The following is a 23,326-nucleotide window of genomic DNA, read 5'->3' as shown; positions in this document are numbered from 1 at the left end:
GAATCGTTTGCATGGATAGGAGGAGGAAAGGTGAGGGGGGCCTGGATTAGGAATAATGTCTCCCGCGGATAGCAGGAGGAGGAGCAGAAGAGTGCGGAGGAGGGTGGGGGAGGTCGGGCGACGAAGGCGGGGTGCACTCATGAGGAAAGGTGAAGGGTTAATGGCAGGAAGGAGGTGTTGAAGATTAAGGGCTAGGAAGGAGGAGGGGGACAAGAGAGATGGTGAGGTGGTGAGGGATGGGGGTGAATAGGGTATTGCAGCGGGCAGGACGGGAGGGAACACAGCGGCAGACAGCGGTAAGGGGAGGGGAAAAAGATTAGGAAGGGACAGGGCAAGGAAGAGGATGTGGACAGGGGCTATAAGTAGTGATTGCGGTGTAACAGGTGTAAGTGTAGTGACTGGGGTGAGAAGATAGATAGAGCGGAGAGCCGGAGGCTTGGAATTGGAGGGATAGATGGACTGGAGAGCAGGTAAGTTAGCAGTTAGCAGGCAGGCAAGTGAGGCAGTGGCTGCCAAGCTTGCAGGCGGGCTGGAGCAAGCTGGTGCGGATGGACAAGGACGAGCCGGGAGAGGCTGGGGATTGGAGATGTCAATGGCTGACAAGTTAGCAGGTAGGCAAGTAAATCAATGGGTGACAAGCTAGCAGGCGGGTTGGGGCATGCTGGAGCCGATGGACAGGAACGAGCAGGGAGATGCTGGAGAGCAGGTAAGACAAGGGCTGACAATTTAGCAGGCAGGCAGGCAAGAATTTTTTTTTCACACCAAATGGTAGTGCATTTCATAGCTGTGTGCTTATGTATGAAAAGTTGGATGCATGTGTTAATTTGTATTTTAGTCCTTTGCAGCTGGGGAAATGGAGATTCAGGAATGTGCGTGCTGATCTTTTGGTGTTCCTGGGTGGTAAGTCTATGAGGTCTGACAAGTAAATGATTTTGTGAACAAGGGTTACTTAGTAAATAGGGCCCTTAACCTCTTTAGCCTTTCCTCATATGAGTCATTCCATCCCCTTAATCATTTTGGTCCCCCTTCTGCGCACCTGTTATAATTCCGCTGTATGATTTTTGAGATAAAGCGACCAGAATTGCCCCCAGTATTATGAACCCCAAGCTCCAAATTCCCAGTGAAATTCCAGTTCCAGTTACCTCCTTCCTGTGAAGTTGGAGAAAGCATCTTCCTGTCCGTACTGTTCACTCCATCAGTATGAGTATTCCTCTAACTGATCATAGAAGGATTGTGTAAAGAAACTGAACCCTATATCAGAAAATGCAAGACTGATTTAGCCTCTCTCTCCCCCCCCCCCCCCCCCCCCCCCCCCCCCCCCAAAAGATGACATTGCCAGCCCCAGTTGGTACATTTTGAACTTCAGGGGAAAACAGGACAAGAGGAAAAAAAAAAGTCAAGTGGAGAAACATCAGGTTGCACTTTGACTTTTTGGCTGTGCAAGGGTCCAGAAAGGTGGAATCCAGAGAAGAGAGGGTAGCTGACTGGGAGAAAGGGGAACAAGCACTGCTGGTGAATTGTTGCAGTTTCTGCATCCCAGGAGTAAATTCTGCAAAAACTGAGATTAAACTGAACTCAGTTCTTCAGACACAGATCCTTGTTTGCTGCCTGCAGTCAAGTTACATCCCCAAAACAAAGCTGCATTTGGTATATAAACTGTCAGTATCAGGTAACAAAGCTGTTTCTCCCTTGTTCACACAGAAACTTAGAGACACCGAGAATCTTATAAATTCATCTGGTCAGCACTTGCTGCCTGAGTTAAAGACTTCAAGAACATTTTTAAACACACTCACTGTTATCTACCCATGTATGCTTTAATAATATTATTTGTATATATGTTCTATGTTTGCATTTCATTTGAAAAGAAGATACACCAAAGTAAACATGCCTCCACCACACCCCTCTGCTGTTTGGATGAACTCCAGATTCTGCCTTTTAAAAAATTGCAATTTAGACGTTTTCTGCAAATGGACGATTTTGTGGACATTTTGAGATGTTTATCTACTTTGAAAATGAGCTCCATAGCTTTCACACAGTACACCAGAAAGCTCACACAGGTCATCAAACTCTGATTTCCAAGGTGAAGGGAAAACTACTGTCTTACAGCTTTTTCCCCCCCACACCTGAATGTGACTTTGGATCCCCTTTCCTTGTAGTTACAGGGCAAATAAAGGGGCCAAGGCTTACATGGTTATTTATTCTGTATTTGGCAAAGCTCTATCCATATTTTTGCAGTTGTGACCAAGGAGAGCATGTGGGATTTTTTTTTAGCAGTCTAGCTTTTCAAGCAATATTTTCATAGATTCTGCCTTTTCATAGGTTCTGTGCTTTGTTGCAGGGGGTGTGGTTATTTGTTAGATGCTTTTGTGCTCTGTTTATCTTTTTGGTCCATTAAAAAAAAAAATGTTCAACTGAAAACTGCACAAAATCAAGCCACTGAGATGTAGGAGGAGCCAGCATTATTAGTAGACTGGCCACACAGACATCCCAGGAGAGCAGTGGGGCACCCTAGGGGGCACTGCACTGGACTTCAAATAAATGCTTCCAGGTACACATCTCACTGCTGCTCCTTTATCTGCTGAGCCCCCCTCCCCAAATCCAGTACACTAGCCCTTATGGATGAAGGGGGCACCTATAATGTCGGTACAGTGGGTTTCTGGTGAGTTTTGGAGGGTTCACAGATTCTACCACAAGTGTAACAGGTAGGGGGAGGTATGTCTGCAGTGAACTGCACCCACTACTAGCCTACGCCAGGAACCTGCATGCTGCTCTAATGGACCTGAGTATTACATCTGAGGCTGGTAAGTAATGTTTTTAATCATATTTTTTGGGGGGTGGGGGGACAGTGACCACTGGGGGGAGTAAGGGTAGATCATCCCTGATTTCCTCTAGTGGTCATTTATGTGCCTTATTTGTTATAAAAACAGGTCTAGCTCAAAACATCTTAGTTTTAGTCCTGGACAGTTTTGTTTTGTTTCATTATGGCTGAAAAGGTACTTGAGTACTGACACTTTTTTGCTTTAAAAAGCACTGCATATTATCCACATATAAACGAGTAATAAGCATACCAATATTTCATAGGATAAACAAATAAAGACAATGGACTGTAATGACACCAAACAAAATGCTGTACTTTATTCAAGTGTTTATTAAAGAGTCTTTTTGGGGTCAGGCTTTCAAGCAGCAGTAAAGGACTGTGAAAGAATGGACACTTTTTGAAGGCAGTGCATATGCACTCAGGACCAGAGGCCAATACAAAAATACAGCCATTACAGTTGGGGGCTTGAGGAAGCTGTTCTAAGAAGTAAAAGGTAAGTAGGAGCATGGACCAACTAACAGCCACAGGGTAGTTGGTTCAGCTTTCCATTCTAATGTTGCATCAGGTACTGTTAAGTCATACAGCAAGAAAAAAAACTGTCCCATCCCTTCTACTGTTCTGTTGGTAGCTAGGAGCTCAAGAGCTTGCTGGATTTTGATTGTGAGCTCAGTCTACTCCCATTACAAAATTTAGAGGGAGAGAGAGAGGAAGCTGCCCTTTTGTGAAGAGGGCCAAACTGAGAATGCACAACAGGACATGGACTTCCATTTCACTCTGGAAATTAATTAAAAAAAATAAAGCTCCAGCTGCCTTCCCCATGATAGAAGGAAGAAGAAAACTTAAACAAACAAAAAAAAAAACACAGAAAAGCTCCTCTTTCTTTCCTTTTACTTTTTGTTTTAAACCTTTCTCAAGAGAGCAGCAGATCCTCTTTCATGCAGTGGCTCAGGCATGCATTATTTATTTATTGCATTTGTATCCCACATTTTCCCACCGTATGGCAGGTTCAGTTTGGTAAGGAGGGGGTGACAAAAGGCAATTCAATATGGGTATCCTCTTCTCTACTGTGTGACCAAATCAGAGGACAGGGCCTTGGTGGGGAGGCAAGGACATTACAGGTCACTCTCACCATACAGGGCGCAGGAGAAGGAGACATAGTCTAGGGCCCCTGGCACCCCATCAGCTCCCACATACTTTGTCATACGGCTGATGCAGTATTCAGCCTGATCTGGTGGCAGCTCACGGCGAAGCTCCTCTGCTGTGATGTAGTTCTGTGGAAAGAGGATAGTGCACATGAGACAGGTCTACAATTGTCAGCAGGGGATGGTGGATTTAGGACAAGGGAGTTGGAAACATTTAAGTCTGTCTGTGCTGTACCCTTATAAAATGACACACATTTATTTTGGATTTAGATAACACCTTTTTCAGTAGTAGCTCAAGGTGAGTTATATTCAGGTACACTGGGCATTTTCCATAAAATGTTGTATGACTGCATCTGGCTTCCAAGAACCTGCATGGGTCTTCTATAAAGGCTGGGATAAACCTGTATGGAATGACTGTGATTCCAGCCTTTCCAAGCTCATGTGGGTTTTAAAGTTTGAACTGGCTATGTGGCTTGTTAGAAAGCTTGGATACTGGATTAAGTGCTGGTCTTGTAAAGAATCAAAGAGGAAAGTAACAAGGCCTGAATCAGAAGAGATTGGTAGAGGTTAGTACTTCAACAGATTCTTGGCATGCCTGGGATAGATATGAAAGAAAGCAGTAGGAAAATCAATGAAGGAGCAGATAAAAAAAATATTGTGGGCAAGTTGCTTGATATTGGGTTGTATAGGATGTGTATACTTATCAACTGGGCAGACTAGATGGGCCAACTTGGTCTTTTTTTTACCATCATCTACTATATTGTTTATTTAGTTACATTTGTACCCCATGCTTTCCCACTCATGGCAGGCTCAATGCGGCTTCCATATCATCAAGCTGATCAATCCATAGACTGGTGGGTTGTGTCCATCTACCAGCAGGTGGAGATAGAGAGCAAACTTTTGCCTCCCTATATGTGGTCATGTGCTGCCGGAAACTCCTCAGTATGTTCTCTATCTCAGCAGGTGGTGGTCACACACAGCAGCAGCTCTGGCTAGGCCTCCAAGCCTAATCCTTAGGTTTTGTTGAGGCCTGGGGTTGAGGGCTCTTTTGAGCAAGTGCAAACCTGGTGGTGCCAGGTCCCTCCTTTTCTCCCCCCTCCCGCTGGCTCCGTTTAAAAAAAAAAAAAATATATATTTTTAAACGTCTTTAAAGGCGTTTAATTCGACGTTTCTTTAAACGTTCATTGCAGCTACTCACTGGGACACCAGTTCGTTACAGCTCGGAGCGGCAAGCAGGTAATTTTACCTTTTTATAGCGGGCAGGGGGTTCCCCGATTCTTCTCCTCGTGGCAATGGTGTCGGAGGGCGAGGGCGCAAAGGGTCGCTCCCCGGATCGCTGGAGCGCTTCTAGAGGGGATGCGGGGGTTTTACAACCTGATTCGCCCTTGATGGGTGATAGTTTAGTGACCGATGAATGTCCCGGTCGTTCCTCCGGCGTGGCGGTTTTTTCCCGCCATAAACGCCCATCCCCCGCTCCTCGCCTCCGCCATCTTGGCCGGCCACGCGGCTCGGACGGCTTCTTCGGGGCCGCCCTTGAGGTTGGAGACATTAATGCCATGAACGCCCTTAATTTGGGCGACGGCACAAAAGCGGCTAAAGTTAAGCGCCGTTCTTCCCGCGCGGCTCCTTCACGGAGTTTCGCGCCGGACGCCATTTTGGATGCGCAGCATGTCTCTCCCCCGCTATTGCGAGCGCCGGTTGAGAGTGCGTCTAGGGCTGTTGCCCAGGCTGCGGAAGTGCACAGTCTGGGGGGTTTCTCCCCCGAGTTTGTTTTGCTGCTGCATCAGGCTTTCCTCATGCAAAACGCTGCCCCTGCTCCCTCTTCTGATAAAGAGGTTGAGGTTCCCAGAGGTAAACGCCCTCGGGTTGATTTCCAGGCCTTGGAGGACTTTTGTCTCCTCCGATGTAGATAAGGGCAGCGTGTCTGAGGTCTCCCAACGATCCTTTGCGGATTCCTTGGAGGAGATAGATCCCCGCTCGGATGGAGCGGATGACCCCTCTGCAGCGCGGCTTTTTAGCCCAGAGGATTTGCCCAACCTGTTGTTACAGGCCATGGACACTTTGAAGATTTCCTCTCCGGAGGACGTCTCTCCCTCAGCCCCTGTTGGCTCTGCCATTATGCTGGGGACGAAGCGCCCGCCTAGAACCTTCCACGTGCATGATGCCATGCACACCTTAATTGCGGCTCAATGGGATGTCCCGGAAACGAGCCTTAAAGTGGCTAGGGCTATGTCCCGCCTCTATCCTTTGGCTGTGAGTGAACGTGAGGCCTATCTGTGGCCTACCGTGGATTCTTTAATCACTGCGGTGACTAAGAAAACGGCGTTGCCGGTGGAAGGTGGCACGGCCCTAAAGGACGCCCAAGACAGAAGATTGGAGGCGGCCTTAAGGTCGTCCTTGGAGGCAGCTGCTTTAAGTTTGCAGGCCTCAGTTTGCGGCTCCTATGTGGCCAGGGCGTGCCGGACTATGGTGCAGCGGGCTTCCCCCTCGGATCATTCCTTGAGGGCTGATTGGCCGGCCCTGGAATCGGGCTTAGCCTATTTGGCAGACTTGCTGTATGATGTCTGGAGAGCCTCAGCTAAAGGCATGGCTCAGACAGTCTCTGCGCGGCGGTGGCTTTGGCTGAAACATTGGTCTGCTGACCACGCCTCTAAATCCCGCCTGGCTAGATTGCCTTTTAAAGGCAAGCTGCTCTTTGGGGTCGAGCTGGACAAAATCGTGACCGATCTCGGCACGTCTAAGGGCAAGAAATTACCAGAGGTCAGGGCTCGGGTTAGTACTCGTCCCGATACCTCCATACCGCCCGGGCAAGTCGGGTTCCTCTGCCCCCTCTTCCTTCAAGAGGAATTTCTCCCCCAAGCAGCATTCCTTTCGCAGAGACCGCCGTCCCGGAGGTGCTCCCTCCGGTCCTCCCCCAGGGTCTCGTACCCAATGACGGGGCCTTGGTCCATGCCCCAGTGCAGATTGGAGGACGGCTGTCCTCGTTTCTGGGCGAGTGGACCACTATAACTTCAGACGCGTGGGTGCTGGAAGTCATCAGAGACGGCTACAAGCTAGAGTTCTGCCAACCCTTAAGAGACGGGTTTGTACTCTCTCCCTGCAAGTCTCCGGTCAAGCTGTGGTAGTGCAGCAGACCTTGGACAACCTGATCCGCCTGGGTGCGGTCGTTCCGGTGCCAAAAAATCAGATTGGCAAGGGACGTTACTCCATTTACTTTGTGGTTCCAAAGAAAGGAGGTTCTGTCCGGCCTATCCTCGACCTCAAAGGGGTCAATCGGGCCTGGAAAGTGAGGCACTTTCGCATGGAGACTCTCCGCTCTGTTATAGCGGCAGTGAAGGCAGGAGAGTTCTTGGCTTCCTTGGACATCAAGGAAGCGTACCTGCATATTCCCATCTGGCCTCCTCTCCAACGCTTTCTGCGTTTTACAGTCCTGAGACGACACTTCCAGTTCAGAGCCCTCCCTTTCGGGTTGGCTACTGCTCCGCGGACCTTTTCCAAAGTAATGGGGGTCATAGCGGCCTTCCTGCTAAAGGAAGGAGTACAAGTCCATCCTTATCTGGACGACTGGTTGATCCGAGCCCCCTCTTATGCAGAGTGCGGCAAAGCTATGGACCGGGTAGTTGCTCTTTTGAGCTCCCTGGGATGGATCATCAACTGGAAGAAGAGCCAGCTGCGCCCGACTCAGTCCCTGGTGTATCTGGGAGTTCGATTCGACACCCAAGTGGGCAGAGTGTTCCTGCCAGACAATCGGATTGTCAAGCTTCAGGCTCAGGTGGACTAGTTCCTAGTAGCCTCTCCTATTCGGGCTTGGGACTACGTGCAGCTGTTGGGCTCTATGACGGCCACGATGGAAGTAGTGCCCTGGGCCAGGGCTCATATGAGACCACTACAGCTATCTCTGCTGCTGCGCTGGACTCCGATGTCGGAGGATTATGCTGTGCGCCTTCCCGTGGACCCAGCAGTGCGCAAGGCGCTGAGCTGGTGGACGCAGACAGACAAGTTGTCTGCAGGATTGCCTCTGGTGACCCCGGAGTGGATTGTCGTCACGACAGACGCCTATTTGATGGGCTGGGGAGCCCACTGCTTGGGAAGGACAGCGCAGGGGCTCTAGTCTCCTGCAGAGGCAAGTGGTCTATCAACCTCCTGGAACTCAGAGCCATTCGCTTGGTGTTATTGGAGTTCATCCCGGTACTCGTGTTGAAGCCTGTACGGGTCCTGTCGGACAGTGCCACGGCTGTGGCCTATATCAACCGCCAGGGAGGTACCAGAGCGCCCCTCTAGCCAAGGAGGCTATGAGTCTTTGCCAGTGGGCGGAAGCGAACCTGGAGCAGCTTTCAGCGGCCCACATTGCCGGAGTCATGAATGTCAAGGCGGACTTTCTCAGTCGCCATACCTTGGAGCCCGGAGAGTGGCAACTATCTGCTCAGGCGTTCTTGGACATCACGAAGCGCTGGGGCCAGCCGAGCCTAGATCTGATGGCGTCATCGGCCAATGGCCAAGTGCCGCGCTTTTTCAGCAGAGGACGGGACCCTCGATCCCTGGGAGTAGATGCTCTTCTCCAACAGTGGCCGACACAAGAGCTCCTCTATGTGTTCCCGCCCTGGCCCATGTTGGGCAGGGTGCTAGACCGGGTGGCAAAGCATCCCGGCAGGGTAATCCTGGTGGGTCCGGATTGGCCCAGACGTCCCTGGTATGCGGACTTGTTCAGGCTCTCAGTCGACGATCCTCTGCGGCTGTCAGTGGAGCAGGGCCTGTTACATCAGGGTCCCGTGGTGATGGAGGATCCCTCTCCCTTTGGTCTTACGGCCTGGCTATTGAGCGGCAGCGTCTGAGGAAGAAGGGCTTCTCAGACAAGGTCATCGCCACTATGCTGAGAGCGAGGAAGCGCTCTACTTCTACTGCTTACGCCAGGGTTTGGCGTATCTTTGCAGCATGGTGTGAAGCAGGCTCACTTTCTCCCTTCACTGCTCCAATTTCTTCAGTGTTGGCGTTCCTGCAAGAAGGTCTGGAGAAAGGCCTGTCGCTCAGTTCCCTTAAAGTCCAGGTAGCGGCTCTGGCTTGCTTCAGGGGCCACCTGAAGGGTGCTTCCCTGGCTTCGCAGCCAGATGTGGTGCGCTTTCTCAAGGGAGTTAATCACCTGCGCCCTCCTCTGCACTCAGTGGTGCCTGCGTGGAATCTCAACCTGGTGCTAAGAGCATTGCAGAAGCCGCCTTTGGAACCCTTGTCGAGGGCATCTCTGAAAGACCTGACGTTGAAAGCAGTCTTTTTGGTGGCTATCACTTCAGACAGAAGAGTTTCCGAGCTCCAGGCGCTCTCATGTCGAGAGCCTTTTCTGCAGTGCACTGAGGCAGGAGTGACTATTCGCACAGTGCCTTCCTTCCTGCCCAAGATTGGTTCTCGCTTCCATGTGAATCAGCAGCTCTGTCTCCCTTCCTTTCGTAGGGAGGACTACCCAGAGGAGTACTCCGCTCTTGAATATCTGGATGTGAGACGAGTCATCATCAGATACTTGGAAGTGACCAATGATTTCCGGAAATCGGATCATCTGTTTGTCCTGTTTGCAGGTCCTCATAAGGGTCTGCAGGCTGCTAAGCCTACAGTGGCAAGATGGGTCCAGGAAGCCATTGCAGCGGCTTATGTGGCCGCGGGGAAGGTGCCGCCTATCCAGCTGAAGGCTCACTCCACGAGAGCTCAGGCGGCCTCGATGGCAGAGGCCGGATCCGTCTCCTTGGAAGAGATATGCAAGGCGGCAACGTGGGCTTCGGCTCATACATTCTCCAAGCATTACCGTTTGACTGTGGCTGCACGGGCGGAGGCCCGGTTTGGAGCTTCAGTGTTGAGGTCAGGGATTTCTATGTCCCGCCCTGGGTGAGTACTGCTTCGGTACATCCCACCAGTCTATGGATTGATCAGCTTGATGATATGGAAGGTAAAATTATGTATAATCATACCTGATAATTTTCTTTCCATTAATCATAGCTGATCAATCCATAGCCCCTCCCAGATATCTGTACTGTTTATATTCTGGTTGAATTTTAGGTTCAAGTTTAGCCTTCAGTTACTTCAGGAGGACTTCGTGTTCAAGTTCTTCTTTCACTTGGATTCTTCAAGAGTTGAGACGACTTTGTGTTACAGTGAGCTGCTGCATTCCTCTCCCCTCCGTTTTACGGGGCTGGATTGAGACATAAATTCTGCCGGCACTCCCTCCCGCTTCGTGCGGCTGTAGGGCAGCTTTGTACCCCTCCCGCTTCGGCGGTGTTAGGGTCAGTCAGCTCCTGTTGCGGTTGCAGGATAAGCCAGATCCCCCCGCATCGGCGGGTGTGGTGTCCCTCCCCCGCTCCGCGGGGATGAGCTGGACGGATTCCCCTCCCCCACTTGTGTGGGGATGAGCTGGGTTAATTCCCCTCCCCCGTTTCGGCGGTGGTGAGCTGGGCAGAGTGTCCCTTCGTGGGTGTAATTCTCTAAGTGCTGAGTCCTGCGGATGGAGCTTTGATATCGACATACTGAGGAGTTTCCGGCAGCACATGACCACATATAGGGAGGCAAAAGTTTGCTCTCTATCTCCACCTGCTGGTAGATGGACACAACCCACCAGTCTATGGATTGATCAGCTATGATTAATGGAAAGAAAATTATCAGGTATGATTATACATAACCCTCCATTGCCCCATGTAAGGTAAAATTAAGTGACTTGCCCAGAGTCACAAGGAGCTGCCGGTGCCTGAAGTGGGAATCGAACTCAGTTCCCCAGGACCAAAGTCCACCACCCTAACCACTAGGCCACTCCTCCACCTTTTTGAAGGAGTTCACTCAAGGTGTGTACAGCAAGAATAAGTCAAACATAAGCAATAGACACAGCAGTAAAAAAATCTTCAAATAACAGTACAAGCATGGCATAGTATATTACATTACAATGTTAACACAATATACAATAAAACATTTTAATAGACAGCATAGGGTGTAAGCAAAGATAGAACATATAGATAGATACGGAGAGGCATAATCGAAAGGGATGCCCAAGTTTTCCTGGGACCGTCCTCGCAGGACGGCTCCAGCAAGGGGCGGGGAAACCTGTATTAATGAAACAAGATGGGCGGCCATCTTTCATTTCAATAATACGGTCGTGGACGCCCAAATCAGCAAATTTAGGTTGACCTTAGAGATGGTTGTCCCCAGGACTTGGTCGTTTCTGATTTTCAATGATAATGGAAAGCGAGGACGCCCATCTCAGAAACAACCAAATCCAAGCCATTTGGTCGTGGGAGGAGCCAGCATTCGTAATGCACTGGTCCCACTAACTGAATGGAAAAAGCCCTTCCCTTACTGATCCCTTAGCGATTCAGAAAGGAACGGGCATGCATGAAGGAAATCGCATGCAAATGAGCTGCTCGCTGTTAGCTCATTTGCCAGTGAAGAGCAGCCATGCGTTATGCGTGGACGGCTTCATACGTGCAGACAAGCTGTGTGTATAATAGCCGTCTACAACCTTAGAAACAAGTCCAGGTGAAAACATCCAAATGCTTGTCAGGGATGTCTTTTTTTTTTTTTTAAGAGTATGGGTGAAGGAGATCCTTTGCTATGCCTCCGCCCCTGCGACGGCAGTTGAGGACGTCCTTCCTATGCCTCCGTCCCTGCGATGGCAGTTGAGGACGTCCAAAATGTGGATGTTTCTGTGAGGACATCCATACCTTTGCTATGCCTCTGACACCCCCTTTATTTATTTGGATTTTGGATCATAAGTAGCAGCAGTGGGATCTGAACTGGCCACCTCTGGCTTGCAAGACCAGTGCTCTAACCACTAGGCCACTCCTCCACTCCACTCCCTTGAAATTTGGCCGTCCCTGTGGGGGGGGGGGCAGTTCAGGACGTCCAAAATGTTTGAAAGAAGGACGTCCACGCCTTCGTTATGCCTCTGCTGACACACACACACCTCCTTCCACACAGGGACGGCCAAATTTTGGACATCCTCAACTGCCATCGCAGGGACGGAGGCATAGCAAAGGACATCCTTCACCCATACTCATAAAAAGAAGACAAAAGTTTTTAAAGTTGATTTTTTTCAGTGTGGGAGGTGGTTAGTGACCACTGGGGGAGTAAGGGGAGGTCATCCCCGATCCCCACCGGTGGGCATCTGGTCATTTAGGGCACATTTTTCTGGCTTGGTCGTAAAAAAAAAAAGGACCAAGTAAAGTCGGCCAAGTGTTCATCAGGGACACCATTCTTTTTTCCATTATCACTTGAGGACGCCCATCTGTTAGGCACGCCCCAGTCCCGCCTTCGCTATGCCTCCGACACCCCCCCGGGAACTTTGGTCACCCCCCACGATGGGAAGCAGTTGGGGATGCCCAAAAATCAGCTTTCGATTATGCCGATTTGGGAGACCCTGAGAGAAGGATGCCCATCTCCCGATTTGTGTCAAAAGATGGGCGCCCTTCTCTTTCGAAAATAAGCCTGAAGATAGATTAACAGGGGTAAGAAAATAAGGGACTAATGCAAACAAAAGTTGCAAATGAGGTCAGAAAGGTTCTTGAACATTATCTTAGCTAGGGTAAGAGTGGATAAACAAGTCCTGCTATGATATGTGCAGCCGGTGTCATTCCTTGTGTGTGTGTGTGTGTGTATGTCACGCAAGTTAGTTTTAGCTTTAAGAGCTTCCTTCACCTCACTTTTCAATCATTTGACCTTCCTCTTTTTTTATGTTTCAACATTTTTATTGATGACAATTCAAAATAAACACATCCAACAATATGGATATACAGCAATTCAAATCAAAGCATATACAATAAAGACAGAATGATAAAGGCAGTCATCAAGCTTTTAACAGTTTTATCCCCCTACTCCTACCCTCTCTATAGTTCCAACAATTTTATTGACAACAACACCCTTATCACCAGTGTGGAATCATCAGTCTAATATACTTGCAACAACCACATATTCCAAAACATTCCAACAGAGCATCATTAGTTGTCCTTTTAATATCTTCCCACCCCCATCTATTAACCCCCAACTAACTAATGACAAAACTGGTTTCCTTATCCCTAATTAAGAAATACCTAGCAACAGATCATAACAACTCAACCCACCACCTCCCAAAGTCCCCATCCCCTCCCTTACCTCCCCAACAAGCCCCAGTGACTTGTACTCTGATAGCCCCTGGGACTCCCCCCCCCCCCCCACTTCCCCACAATGTGAGCTGATTAGAAACTAGCTATGTTAACTAAGGCATGCTAGGTATGTATTAAGTTGAGAACCAGGCTATGACAAATAAGACTAGCATGTTTAGATAGGGGATAAAAAGCTCTAGGTTTGTCTAAAACAAATTGTTGTAATGATCCATGAATATTCTTCCCCAATAATTTAATCAGAAACCTCTTAATCTGTATCCAAAAAGCCCGGATACCTGGACATGACTAAAAGGCATGACTGAATGAATGAGGTCACTGACATTTAGTGCAAGCATTATCTTCTAGTCTCCCCAAATGCACCAATTGTCCCCTCGTCATATAAGCCCGAAGTACCTCTCAATCTTTCATCCGAAGTTATGGTCAGAATGCCCTGTAGCATGGCCACCATGTCCCAGTCTGCCAAGAAAATCCCTGTTTCCCTTCCCATCATGCCTTCAAAGCTGTATAATCATTGGGGGGGGGGGGGGGTTCTATTTTGGCCAAAGATTTATGTAGCCCCGAAATAGACAAATCTCCATCCAAGGTCTCCTGCAAAAATTGTTGGGATATCAACTCAGAGCACGGGAAGACAATGACTTGTCCAAAGATGTAACATAATGCTTAACTTGTGCATATGCGACCCGATTCCCCCATGTAGTCCCTAGCTGGGCTTGCAGTTCTTCAAATGAGATTAACTCGCCTCCCCTCCTCAACAAGTGCTCTAGTAATGTAACTCCTTTTTGTTCCCAATTATTAAAAACAGAATTATCTAAATCTGGTTCAAATGCAACATTGCCTTTAAGAGATAACTGATCAGAAACAAGAGGGCAATCCCCCAATTTCCTTGCCAACACCCTCCACGTTTCTTGCAGAGGTCTAAGCAATATACAGGTTCATAAATGTCTAGGCAGCTGACGTATTGTATGATGTAATGATGAAAAGAAATTATATGGAGCAAAAAATGTGTGCTCTAATTCTAGAGGTGTGAATTTTTGAGAATTACCAAACCAATCCCCCAAATGGCGTAAAAGGCACGCCTGGTTATATAAATACAGATTGGGAAGCCCCAGACCCCCTCTATTCCAGCTGCCCATCATAAAATTTAAACAAACTTTTGTTTTTTTGCTAGCCCAACAAAAATGACTAAACAGTCTATAAATGGTGGTTAGATCTTTATGTAGAACACATAGAGGCAATGTTTGCAAGACATATAGCCAACGTGGAAACAAGACTATTTTCAGAAGACACACCCTGCCTACTAAGGATAATGGGAGGTCCCTCCAATAGTTTAACTGCCTTCTAGATTCCATCACGAGAGCATCTGTATTAAGGTGATATAAGGCTGATACATCCATTGAAAGTCAAATACCCAAGTATTTAAAGGAATTCTCCACCCAAAGGAAAGGCTCGACCCCACATCTGTCATACCTGTGGGGACGAGGGCAGCACCTTCGACTTAGTCAAATTCAATCTAAATCCTGCAAAATCCCCATATTCCCAGAATGTATCAAGCAAAGCTGAGAGAGATTCCTGTGGTTTTGTGAGACGCACTAAAATATCATCTCCGAAAGCTGTGATCTTGAAACTGTGTGTGCCTATCTGGACCCCACAAATCGAAGCATTTGTTACAACATCCCGAATAAGGGGGTCCAGCGTCAGCACAAACAATAGGGGAGACAGGGGACTACTTCAGCCTCGTCCCATGCAATATAGGAAAGGCCAGAGAATCCATCCTATTAACCATTACTTGCGCACTGGGTGAAGAATATAGCGCCCTTACAGCGAAATAAAATGTCCTGAGAACCCGTAGGACGTCAGTGTGTCAAACAAAAAGTCCCACCAGACTCAGTCAAAGGCCTTTTCTGCGTTGAAGCTGATGAGCAATGTGTATTACATCTGCGACCGTAGTCCAGTGAGGCCAAGATTTTCTGATCTACCGGCCACAAAACCCACTTGCACATCATGCACTAGCTCTGGTAGCCAAACTTCTCGCAAGCAATTAAGCCTCAAAATTCAGAGGAGATATGGAACGGTAGGATTCTGGTCACAAAGGATCTTTACCTGGCTTAGATAACACGATAATTTGTGCCTGTGCCAGAGTAGAGGGGAGCAATTCTGTATCTACAATATGGTTCAAAAAATTAGTAAGTGATGGTATGATTGCTTTACCCAGAAGCTTATAGAACTCTACTCTAAACTCATCAGGTCCTGGAGCCTTGAGTAGGGGGCTACACGCTATTGCTAGTTCCACCTCCTCCTACCGAATAGGAGCATTCAAAAAATCTTTGTCAGCTTGATTAAGTGTAGGAAAAGACATGTTATCAAAGTATAACTATCCTTGCAGCCCTTGACTGGGAGGGGAGGCATAGAGTTGTGTATAATAATCATAAAAAGTATCACAAATAGCTTTATCCAAATGAACATACATGCCCCCCCCCCCCCGTCATCTTTAAGCATTATAATGTTTCTGGCTCCTCCCTTTGGACGAATCAATCTGGCTAATAAGCGGCCCGCCTTATTGCCATGTTTGTACAACTTATACCTATAGTAAGTTTGAGATTTGAGAGTTTGCCTATGTAAACTTTCATTGAGTGCTGTCTGCAAATTCAATAACTGTTGTTTATGTACCTCTGCATGGGTCAATCCATATTGCTTCCTAGCTTTACATATTTGCAGTGCTTTTTTTGTGCCGGTATGCGCCAGTACAGTGTAGCGGCACCTTTTTTGTCCGTCCGGTGGTGTGCTGGAGCCGGCTCGCAAGAGCTGGTTGTTCTTCAGGGTGAGTCGGCTCTCCTCCCTCCCTCCCACGAGCTACAGGGTCCATACCTGAAGAAGACAACGGATTCTTCGGGGCAAGCAGGAAAGATCCCCAGTCTTGCCTGCCCACTGCCGGCGCTTACCCTCCCCCGCTGCTGGATCGCTCTTTAAAAATGGCCACCGAGACTTCTTCTGAAATATTGGAGGCCGCCCTTGTAAGTCTCGGCGGCCATTTTGAAGAGCGATGCAGTAGCGCTGCGGGAGAGTCAGCGCCGGCAGCGGGCAGGAAAGACTGGGGATCTTTACTGCCTGCCCCGAAGAATCCACGACAACCTGGGTGGCTGGAGGGGGGGGGGGCAGGGGTGCAAGGAGAATCGCTGGGCATGGGTGGCTGGAGGGGGGGCAGGGGAGAGAGGACAATTGCTGCTGGAGGGGGAGCAGGGGAGAGAGGACAATTGCTGGGCATGGGTGGCTGGAGGGGGGACAGGGTAGAGGAGAATTGCTGTACATGGGTGGCTGGATGAGAGGGTAGGGGGAGAGGGTTGCTGGACATGGGTGGCTGGAGGGGGGACAGGGGAGTGAGGAAAATCACTGGGCATGGGTGGCTGGAGGGGGGCAGGGGAGAGAGGACAATCGCTGGGCATGGGTGGCTGGAGGGGGCAGGGGAGAGAGAAGAATCCCTGGGCTTGGGTAGCTGGAGGGGAGGGCAGGGGGAGAGGGAGGGTTGCTGGACATGGGTGGCTGGAGGGGGCAGGGGAGAGAGGAGAATTGCTGGGTATAGGTGGCTGGAGGGGGCAGGGGAGAGAGGACAATCGCTGGGTATGGGTGGCTGGAGGGGGGGGCAGGGGGAGAGGAGGGTTGCTGGACATGGATGGATGGAGGAGAGGGCAGGGGGAGAGAAGAAATGCTGGTCATGGATGGAGAGGAGGGAAGAGTGAGGAAGGAGATGAGATGAGTGAAAAGGAAGAGAGGAGAAAAACTGCACATGGATGAAGAAAATAGGCAGAAGCTGGATCCACTGGACAGTCAAGCCTGCGGAGGACCCAGCTTTTACTTACGAATGTAGGGCAAGAAATGAAGAAGAAAGGCAGAAAGTAAAGAAATAAATGGAAAGGAAGCCCTGGAAACGGAGTTAAGAGGACAGCAGCAGAATTGGATACTGGGCCAGCATGATCAGAAAAACAGTCACCAAACAACAAAGGTAGAAAAAATAATTTTATTTTAATTTTAGTGTCAGGAATATGTCCAATTTGAGAATTTACATCTGCTGTCTTATTTTGCACTGGGTATACTGGACCTGTATCAGCTTACAGAAATTATTTATAACTAGTAAAAAAGGCCCGTTTCTTAACGCAATGAAACGGGCTCTAGGAATGTAATGAGTTCCTGCCATTAATGTTTCCACGGTTGTATTCTGAATATAATTGTTTACATGTGTAAGATTTCTTTATATACAATATTTTTTGTGTAAACTGTGTTACAATGTGGTAAAAGTTTTCCTTGTTCAGGCCCTTCAATCAGTTTAACAATCACATCTGAAGAGCTCCTTACTCGTGAGAATGGAACATACAGTTGCCCATGTGAGAGACTGAGAGTGAGTGTGTTTTACAGACAGTGTAAGAGAGAGATACACAGAGTGATTGAGTGTGTGTGTGTGTGTATGTGTGATGTCTGTGTGTGTGTGTATGTGTGTGAGTGACAAAGTGATTAAATGTTTGTCTTCCCTTCTGTTTTGTGCACTTGCCTCCACTGATGTTCGTACCTCCCTGTATATGATTTTTTGTTAGAGATTCAATCCACTCCACTTCCCTCCAAGTTCCGTTCTGTCTGATTGGTTCTTCGTTCCTGTGACGTCACGTTTGTTTGCTTGGCAACTATGCAGCATTCCGTTTCCTCGACGTGAGGGCGGGGACAGTGAGAGCCAATGAAACGCTGAACTACAGTCTTATGAACCCTACACTGCCACAGTGCCACAGAGTCAGCTTCAGAATGTTGGAGGTGCTTTTTATTATATAGGATGAAAAAAAAATCACTAGTATAATATTTTCAATGATGTTTGCTTATATGCACCATGGCTGTTATAAGGGGTGTGGCTATAATAGGGGTGGAGTCATGTGGTGACCCTGCCCACAATGAGTACTGGCACCTTTTTTTTCTACAAAAAAAGCGCTGCATATTTGTGAGCTCAATCGCAAAATCTCTCTATCCCGTACCTTTTTAATAAAATGAGAATAGCTTATAATTTCACCTCTCAGCACAGCCTTTCACAGTTTCCCAATATAAGAAAGGTTCTTCAATATGTATTATGTTGCAGAGCTCAAATGATTCCCAACATTTTAAAAGTTTTTCTCTAAATGCTGAGTTATTTTGCAAGTGTAACGGGAACACCCATCGTTGCCTACCATTGGACCTGGAACCCACCACCCAATCCATACATACCCATGCATGGTCTGAGATAGTGTAAGGTCCTAGCTCCGCCCCCAAAACTGGCCCAAACAATTGGCGTGATACTAAGAGGTAGTCTATTCGAGCCTGAGTGGACTGCGCCCGTGAGAGATGAGTATAATCTCTATCAAGCAGGTGTAACACCCTCCAAACATCAACATATCAAACAGTTGACCCATGTGGAGTAAACCTTTATTACCATAATATTGTGCAGCCCACCCAGCCCCAGATCTGTCAAGAGAAGGATCCAATACTGTATTAAAGTTTCCTCCTATCACCAAGGCACTATGTTGGTATGGTATTAAAAGATTAATCACCCCCTGATAAAAATTATCATATTGATTAGGAGTATATAGGTTACATAAAATTAGCTTCTAGCGGTTTACTACCACTTCAACCAGATAGGCTTCATGGCCTCTGCTACACCATTTCTAATTAATACTGCTACCCCCTCTTCTTCCCCTAAGCTGCAGCCACCACACATTCTCCTACCCACCATTTTTGTAATTTAGCATGTTCTAGCTGATTAAGGTGTGTCGCTTGTAGCAAAGCAATATCAATTTTATGTCTGTGTAAATATTGTAAAATTGTTGACCTCTTAATGGGTGAATTAATCCCTCCTACATTCCATGTTACAATTTTCACCATTGAAAACAGTCCAAGAAAAAGTCTATAAGAACAGAACACATATTTAAGTGCCTAGAGGGACATCCCAGCCAGCGTCCCTCCCCGGTGAGATCAGCAGCATTCAGTATGATCTTCTTTCTCCCACGATCCTCTTCCCAGCTCCTCACATCCCAGCTAGCCCCAGCACAACCCTGTAGACTCAAACCCAATGTTCCCCTTATGGGAACCATCACATCTGACACCTCTCCGTGTTCCCTCCAGATAACAATCAACAATATGATCTATCAGATCCCTACATTTTCAAGTTGTGACATAAAATTCTGCACTTCTTCCACTATCTCGTATAACTTCACTGACCCATTATGCGTAATTTTCAGTGTGGCAGGGTACAACAAAGCAAACCGAACATTCATAGAAAAAAGTTTGGAACAGAGAGGTGCAAAAGGCTTGCGTTTTGCTGCCACGGTTGAAGAATAATCCTGGAAGCACAGAATCTTCTGATTCTCATAGGTCAGGACTTTGCCAGATCGTAGACATTGCAATATAGCCTGCTTGTGGGCAAAGTTTAACACCTGAAGGATGACCACTTGAGGTCTAATTGTATAAGAACGCCGAAGGCTCACCCGATGAACCCGCTCTACCCGTAATGGGCCATAACAGTCCTGAAGTTGTAACTCTTTAGGGAGCCAGCGTTCCAAAAAGCTTCCAAGCTCTCTGTCACTAATCGTTTCAGGTAATCCCACCAAACATAGATTATTCCTCCGTGATCTAGTTTCCAGATCATCTACTTTTCCCTCCAGAGCCGCCACTTGAGACTTTAACGTTTCCTGGGACCCCTTGACAGTCGAGTCCCTATCCTCCAACACACTCATGCACGATTGGAACGCTACGCAGTCCCGGGCCAGCTCCTCTAGCTGAGAGTGTAACCACTCCAATTTTGTATTGATGGGAGCCAAACGACGCTCCAATAAATCCGCCAACACTGTGGTCATTTCTGTAGTTATCTCTGCGATCCAGGCCGATGACACAGAGGGGCCCGCAGGACTCACGGGTGCCGCCATCCTATCCTCCACGTGTCTCCCCCTGGATTTCTCTTTATGAGATACTTTGCCACCATCCCGTGTCACTCAAATCTACCAACAGGTCGCAGTGATGATCCTTAACACTAAAGTCCAAAAACCAAAACTACTAAGGGATCCAATCAAGCTTAAAAGTCCCGGAGAGAACACTCGGGGGCCGGAGAAGCTCTCACTAGCGGCTTTTTTCGGGCATGGCATCATGTGACCCCCCCCCCCCCCCCTTCCTCTTTTTTTAATACATAGAATATATCTGGTCTGGGCTTTCAGAATAGTATTTTTGAATAGCATCCACACCCGATATAAATGTTTGACCTTTGCAGCTGCTCCTCTAATTTACTTTTATTTTATTTTTTTGGACCAGTCTCCTCATTTTATATTTTATCATAGTCTCCTTTTTGAAAGTTAAATGCTAATGTATTGGATTTCATGTATGTACTCCAGAGATTATATCAAATCTGATCATGTAATGATCACTGTTATTAAGTGGCCCCAGCACCATTACTCCTGCACATGATTATACGCTCCACTAAGGAGGAATAGGTCTAGAATTGTTCCCCCTCTTGCTGGTTCCTGAAACAGCTGCTCTATAAAGTAGTCCTTGATTTCATTAAGGAATTTTACCTCCCTAGTATGCCCTGATGTTACATTTACCCAGTCAATATCAGGGTAATTGAAATCACCCATTATTATTATTATTATTATTATTATTATTATGTTGCCCAGTTTGTTAGCTTCCCTAATTTCTGATAACAGTTCTGCATCTATCTGCTCATCCTGGCTAGGTGGATGGTAGTACACTCCAATCACTACCTTTTACCCTTTACACCAGGGGCGTAGCCACGGGTGGGCCTGGGTGGGCCCAGGCCCACCCAGTTTTGGTTCAGGCCCACCCAGCAGTGGAGGCAGCGGAGCGGAGGGAGCAGGCTGAGCTCCGATCCCGCATCTGCCTCCCCAGCCCGCCCCCCGCTGTACCTTTAAATATTACAGTTTTGCTGAAGTCGCGGGCAGCCGGCAATGAAGACATCGGCAGGCTTACGCCGGTTCCAGCAGCCTTCCCTTCCCTCGTTGCAAGTCGGATGATGGCTCCGCCCTCGTAGAAACAGGAAATACGTCAGAAGAGGGCGGAGCCATCATCCGACTTGCAACGAGGGAAGGGAAGGCTGCTGGAACCGGCGTAAGCCTGCCGATGTCTTCAATGCCGGCTGCCCGCGACTCCAGCAAAACTATAATATTTAAAGGTACGGCGGGGGTGGCAGGAAGGAAACAGGGCAGACAGGACAGGAGAGGAGGGTTGCTGCACATGGTGGAAGAAGGGGAGAGGAGAGGGCAGGGGAGAGGAGGGTTGCTGGTTGGAGGGAAGGGGAGAGGAGGGTTGCTGGACATGGTGGAAGAAGGGGAGAGGAGGGTTGCTGGATGGAGGGAAGGGGAGAGGAGGGTTGCTGGACATGGTGGAAGAAGGGGAGAGGAGAGGCAGGGAGAGGGTTGCTGGATGGAGGGAAGGGGAGAGGAGGGTTGCTGGACATGGTGGAAGAAGGGGAGAGGAGAGGGCAGGGGAGAGGAGGGTTGCTGGATGAAGGGGCGAGGAGGGTTGCTGGACATGGTGGAAGAAGGGAAGAGGAGGGTTGCTGGATGGAGGGAAGGGGAGAGGAGGGTTGCTGGACATGGATGGAAGAGAGGGAAGGGAGAGAGAAGAAATGCTGGACATGGATGGAGGGGATGGAAGAATGAGGAAGGAGATGAGATGAGGGAAAAGGAAGAGAGGAGAAAAACTGCAGATGGATGAAGAAAATAGGCAGAAGCTGGATCCACTAGACAGTCAAGTCTGCAGAGGACCCAGCTTTTACTTATGGATATAGAGCAAGAAATGAAGAAGAAAGGAGGAAAGTAAAGAAATAAATGGAAAGGAAGCCCTGGAAACGGAGTTAAGAGGACAGATAGCAGCAGAATCGGATACTGGGCCAGCATGATCAGAAAAACAGTCACCAGACAACAAAGGTAGAAAAAAATCATTTTATTTTCATTATAGTGTTTGGAATATGTCCACTTTGAGAATCAGGTGCTCAACATTAAAAGTTTATATTTATTTACTTATTTATGGCATTTTATCCCACATTAAACATGAATTAAATTGGAACCTGGGATCATTTAATTTTCTTTTTCCTGGAGACAGTAATGCATTGCCCCCCCCCCCCCCCCCCCCACCCAGGCTCTCTCCCCGGCTATAGCCAGCTCTGCAATTTTGAGGGGGGTGGGGGGAGGTGGACGGGCGCAGAGGTGGACCGGGGAGAGAGCCTGTTGTTAAACATTTACCAGCACACCACTGTCTAGTGCCCACCCATCCAAACTGTTGGCCCACCCAAAAATTGACTTCTGGCTACGCCACTGCTTTACACATGGAATTTCTATCCATAAAGATTCCATGCTGTGTTTTGTGTCCTGCAGAATTTTTAGTCTATTATACCAGTGATTCTCAACCAGGTGCCCCCTCCCCAACTCCATGCTGGTCTGGCTTTCTAGATTGCCATTATATATGATTTTATTCATATATTCTGAAAACCAGACAGACTGGTGGAGGTAGGGGGTGCATCTGTGGTGTAGCCATGGGTGGGCCTGGGTGGGCCAAAATTGTGGCACCCTTCTTAAGACTGGCATGGATCCCCAAGCCCCGCCAGCTGAAGAGAGCCTCTTCCGGCAGCTGAAACAATCCTGTACTCTGCAGCCCGCAGCCAGAACACTCCCATACTACTCCCTTTGACACGGTTCCACACAAGCAACTGATAAATAAATTGTGTGCCCTTGATATGAGAACCTAGAGTAACTGATTGGGTTAAAAATTGGGTGAATGGAAGGAGACAGAGGGTAGCAGTAAATGGACCTTGTCCTGAAGAAAAGGATGTTGTCAGTGGAGTACCGCAGGGATCGGTCCTTGGGCTGGCTCTTTTTAACGTCTTTGTGAGCGATATTGCGGAAAGGCTGTCTGGTAAGATTTGTCTCTTTGTGAATGATACCAAACTCTGCAACAGGGTAGACATGAGGAAGGACCTAGTGAAGCTGAAGGAATGGGCAATATTTGGCAACTAAGATTTAATCCCAAAAAAATGCAGGGTCATGCATTTGGGTCGCAAGAATCCGAGGGAACGGTACAGTATAGGAGGTGAAGTGCTTCAGTGTATGAAGGAAGAGTAGGACTTGGGGGTGATTGTGTTTGATGACCTTAAAGCTTCCAAACAGGTAGAAAAAGTGACGGTCAAAGCCAGAAGGATGGTAGGGTGCATAAAAAGAGGGATGACCAGC

At 48.1% G+C, this 23,326-nt stretch overlaps 1 protein-coding gene across 1 annotated transcript in view; it reads right to left on the bottom strand.

Annotated features, from left to right (window-relative positions):
- Positions 1–3,110: 3,110 nt before the first annotated feature.
- Positions 3,111–23,326, bottom strand: part of ACTN3 (actinin alpha 3) — a 368,054-nt gene continuing 347,838 nt past the window's right edge. Inside the window, exon 21 of the mRNA XM_030217755.1 lies at positions 3,111–4,089. Coding sequence (XP_030073615.1) covers positions 3,931–4,089 — 159 coding nt within the window. The 3' untranslated portion in view covers positions 3,111–3,930. The remainder of the gene's footprint in view (positions 4,090–23,326) is intronic.

Source organism: Microcaecilia unicolor, chromosome 11 (assembly GCF_901765095.1).
Source record: "Microcaecilia unicolor chromosome 11, aMicUni1.1, whole genome shotgun sequence".
In the NCBI taxonomy this organism is placed as follows: domain Eukaryota; kingdom Metazoa; phylum Chordata; class Amphibia; order Gymnophiona; family Siphonopidae; genus Microcaecilia; species Microcaecilia unicolor.
This window is presented reverse-complemented; position numbering and strand designations above follow the sequence as displayed.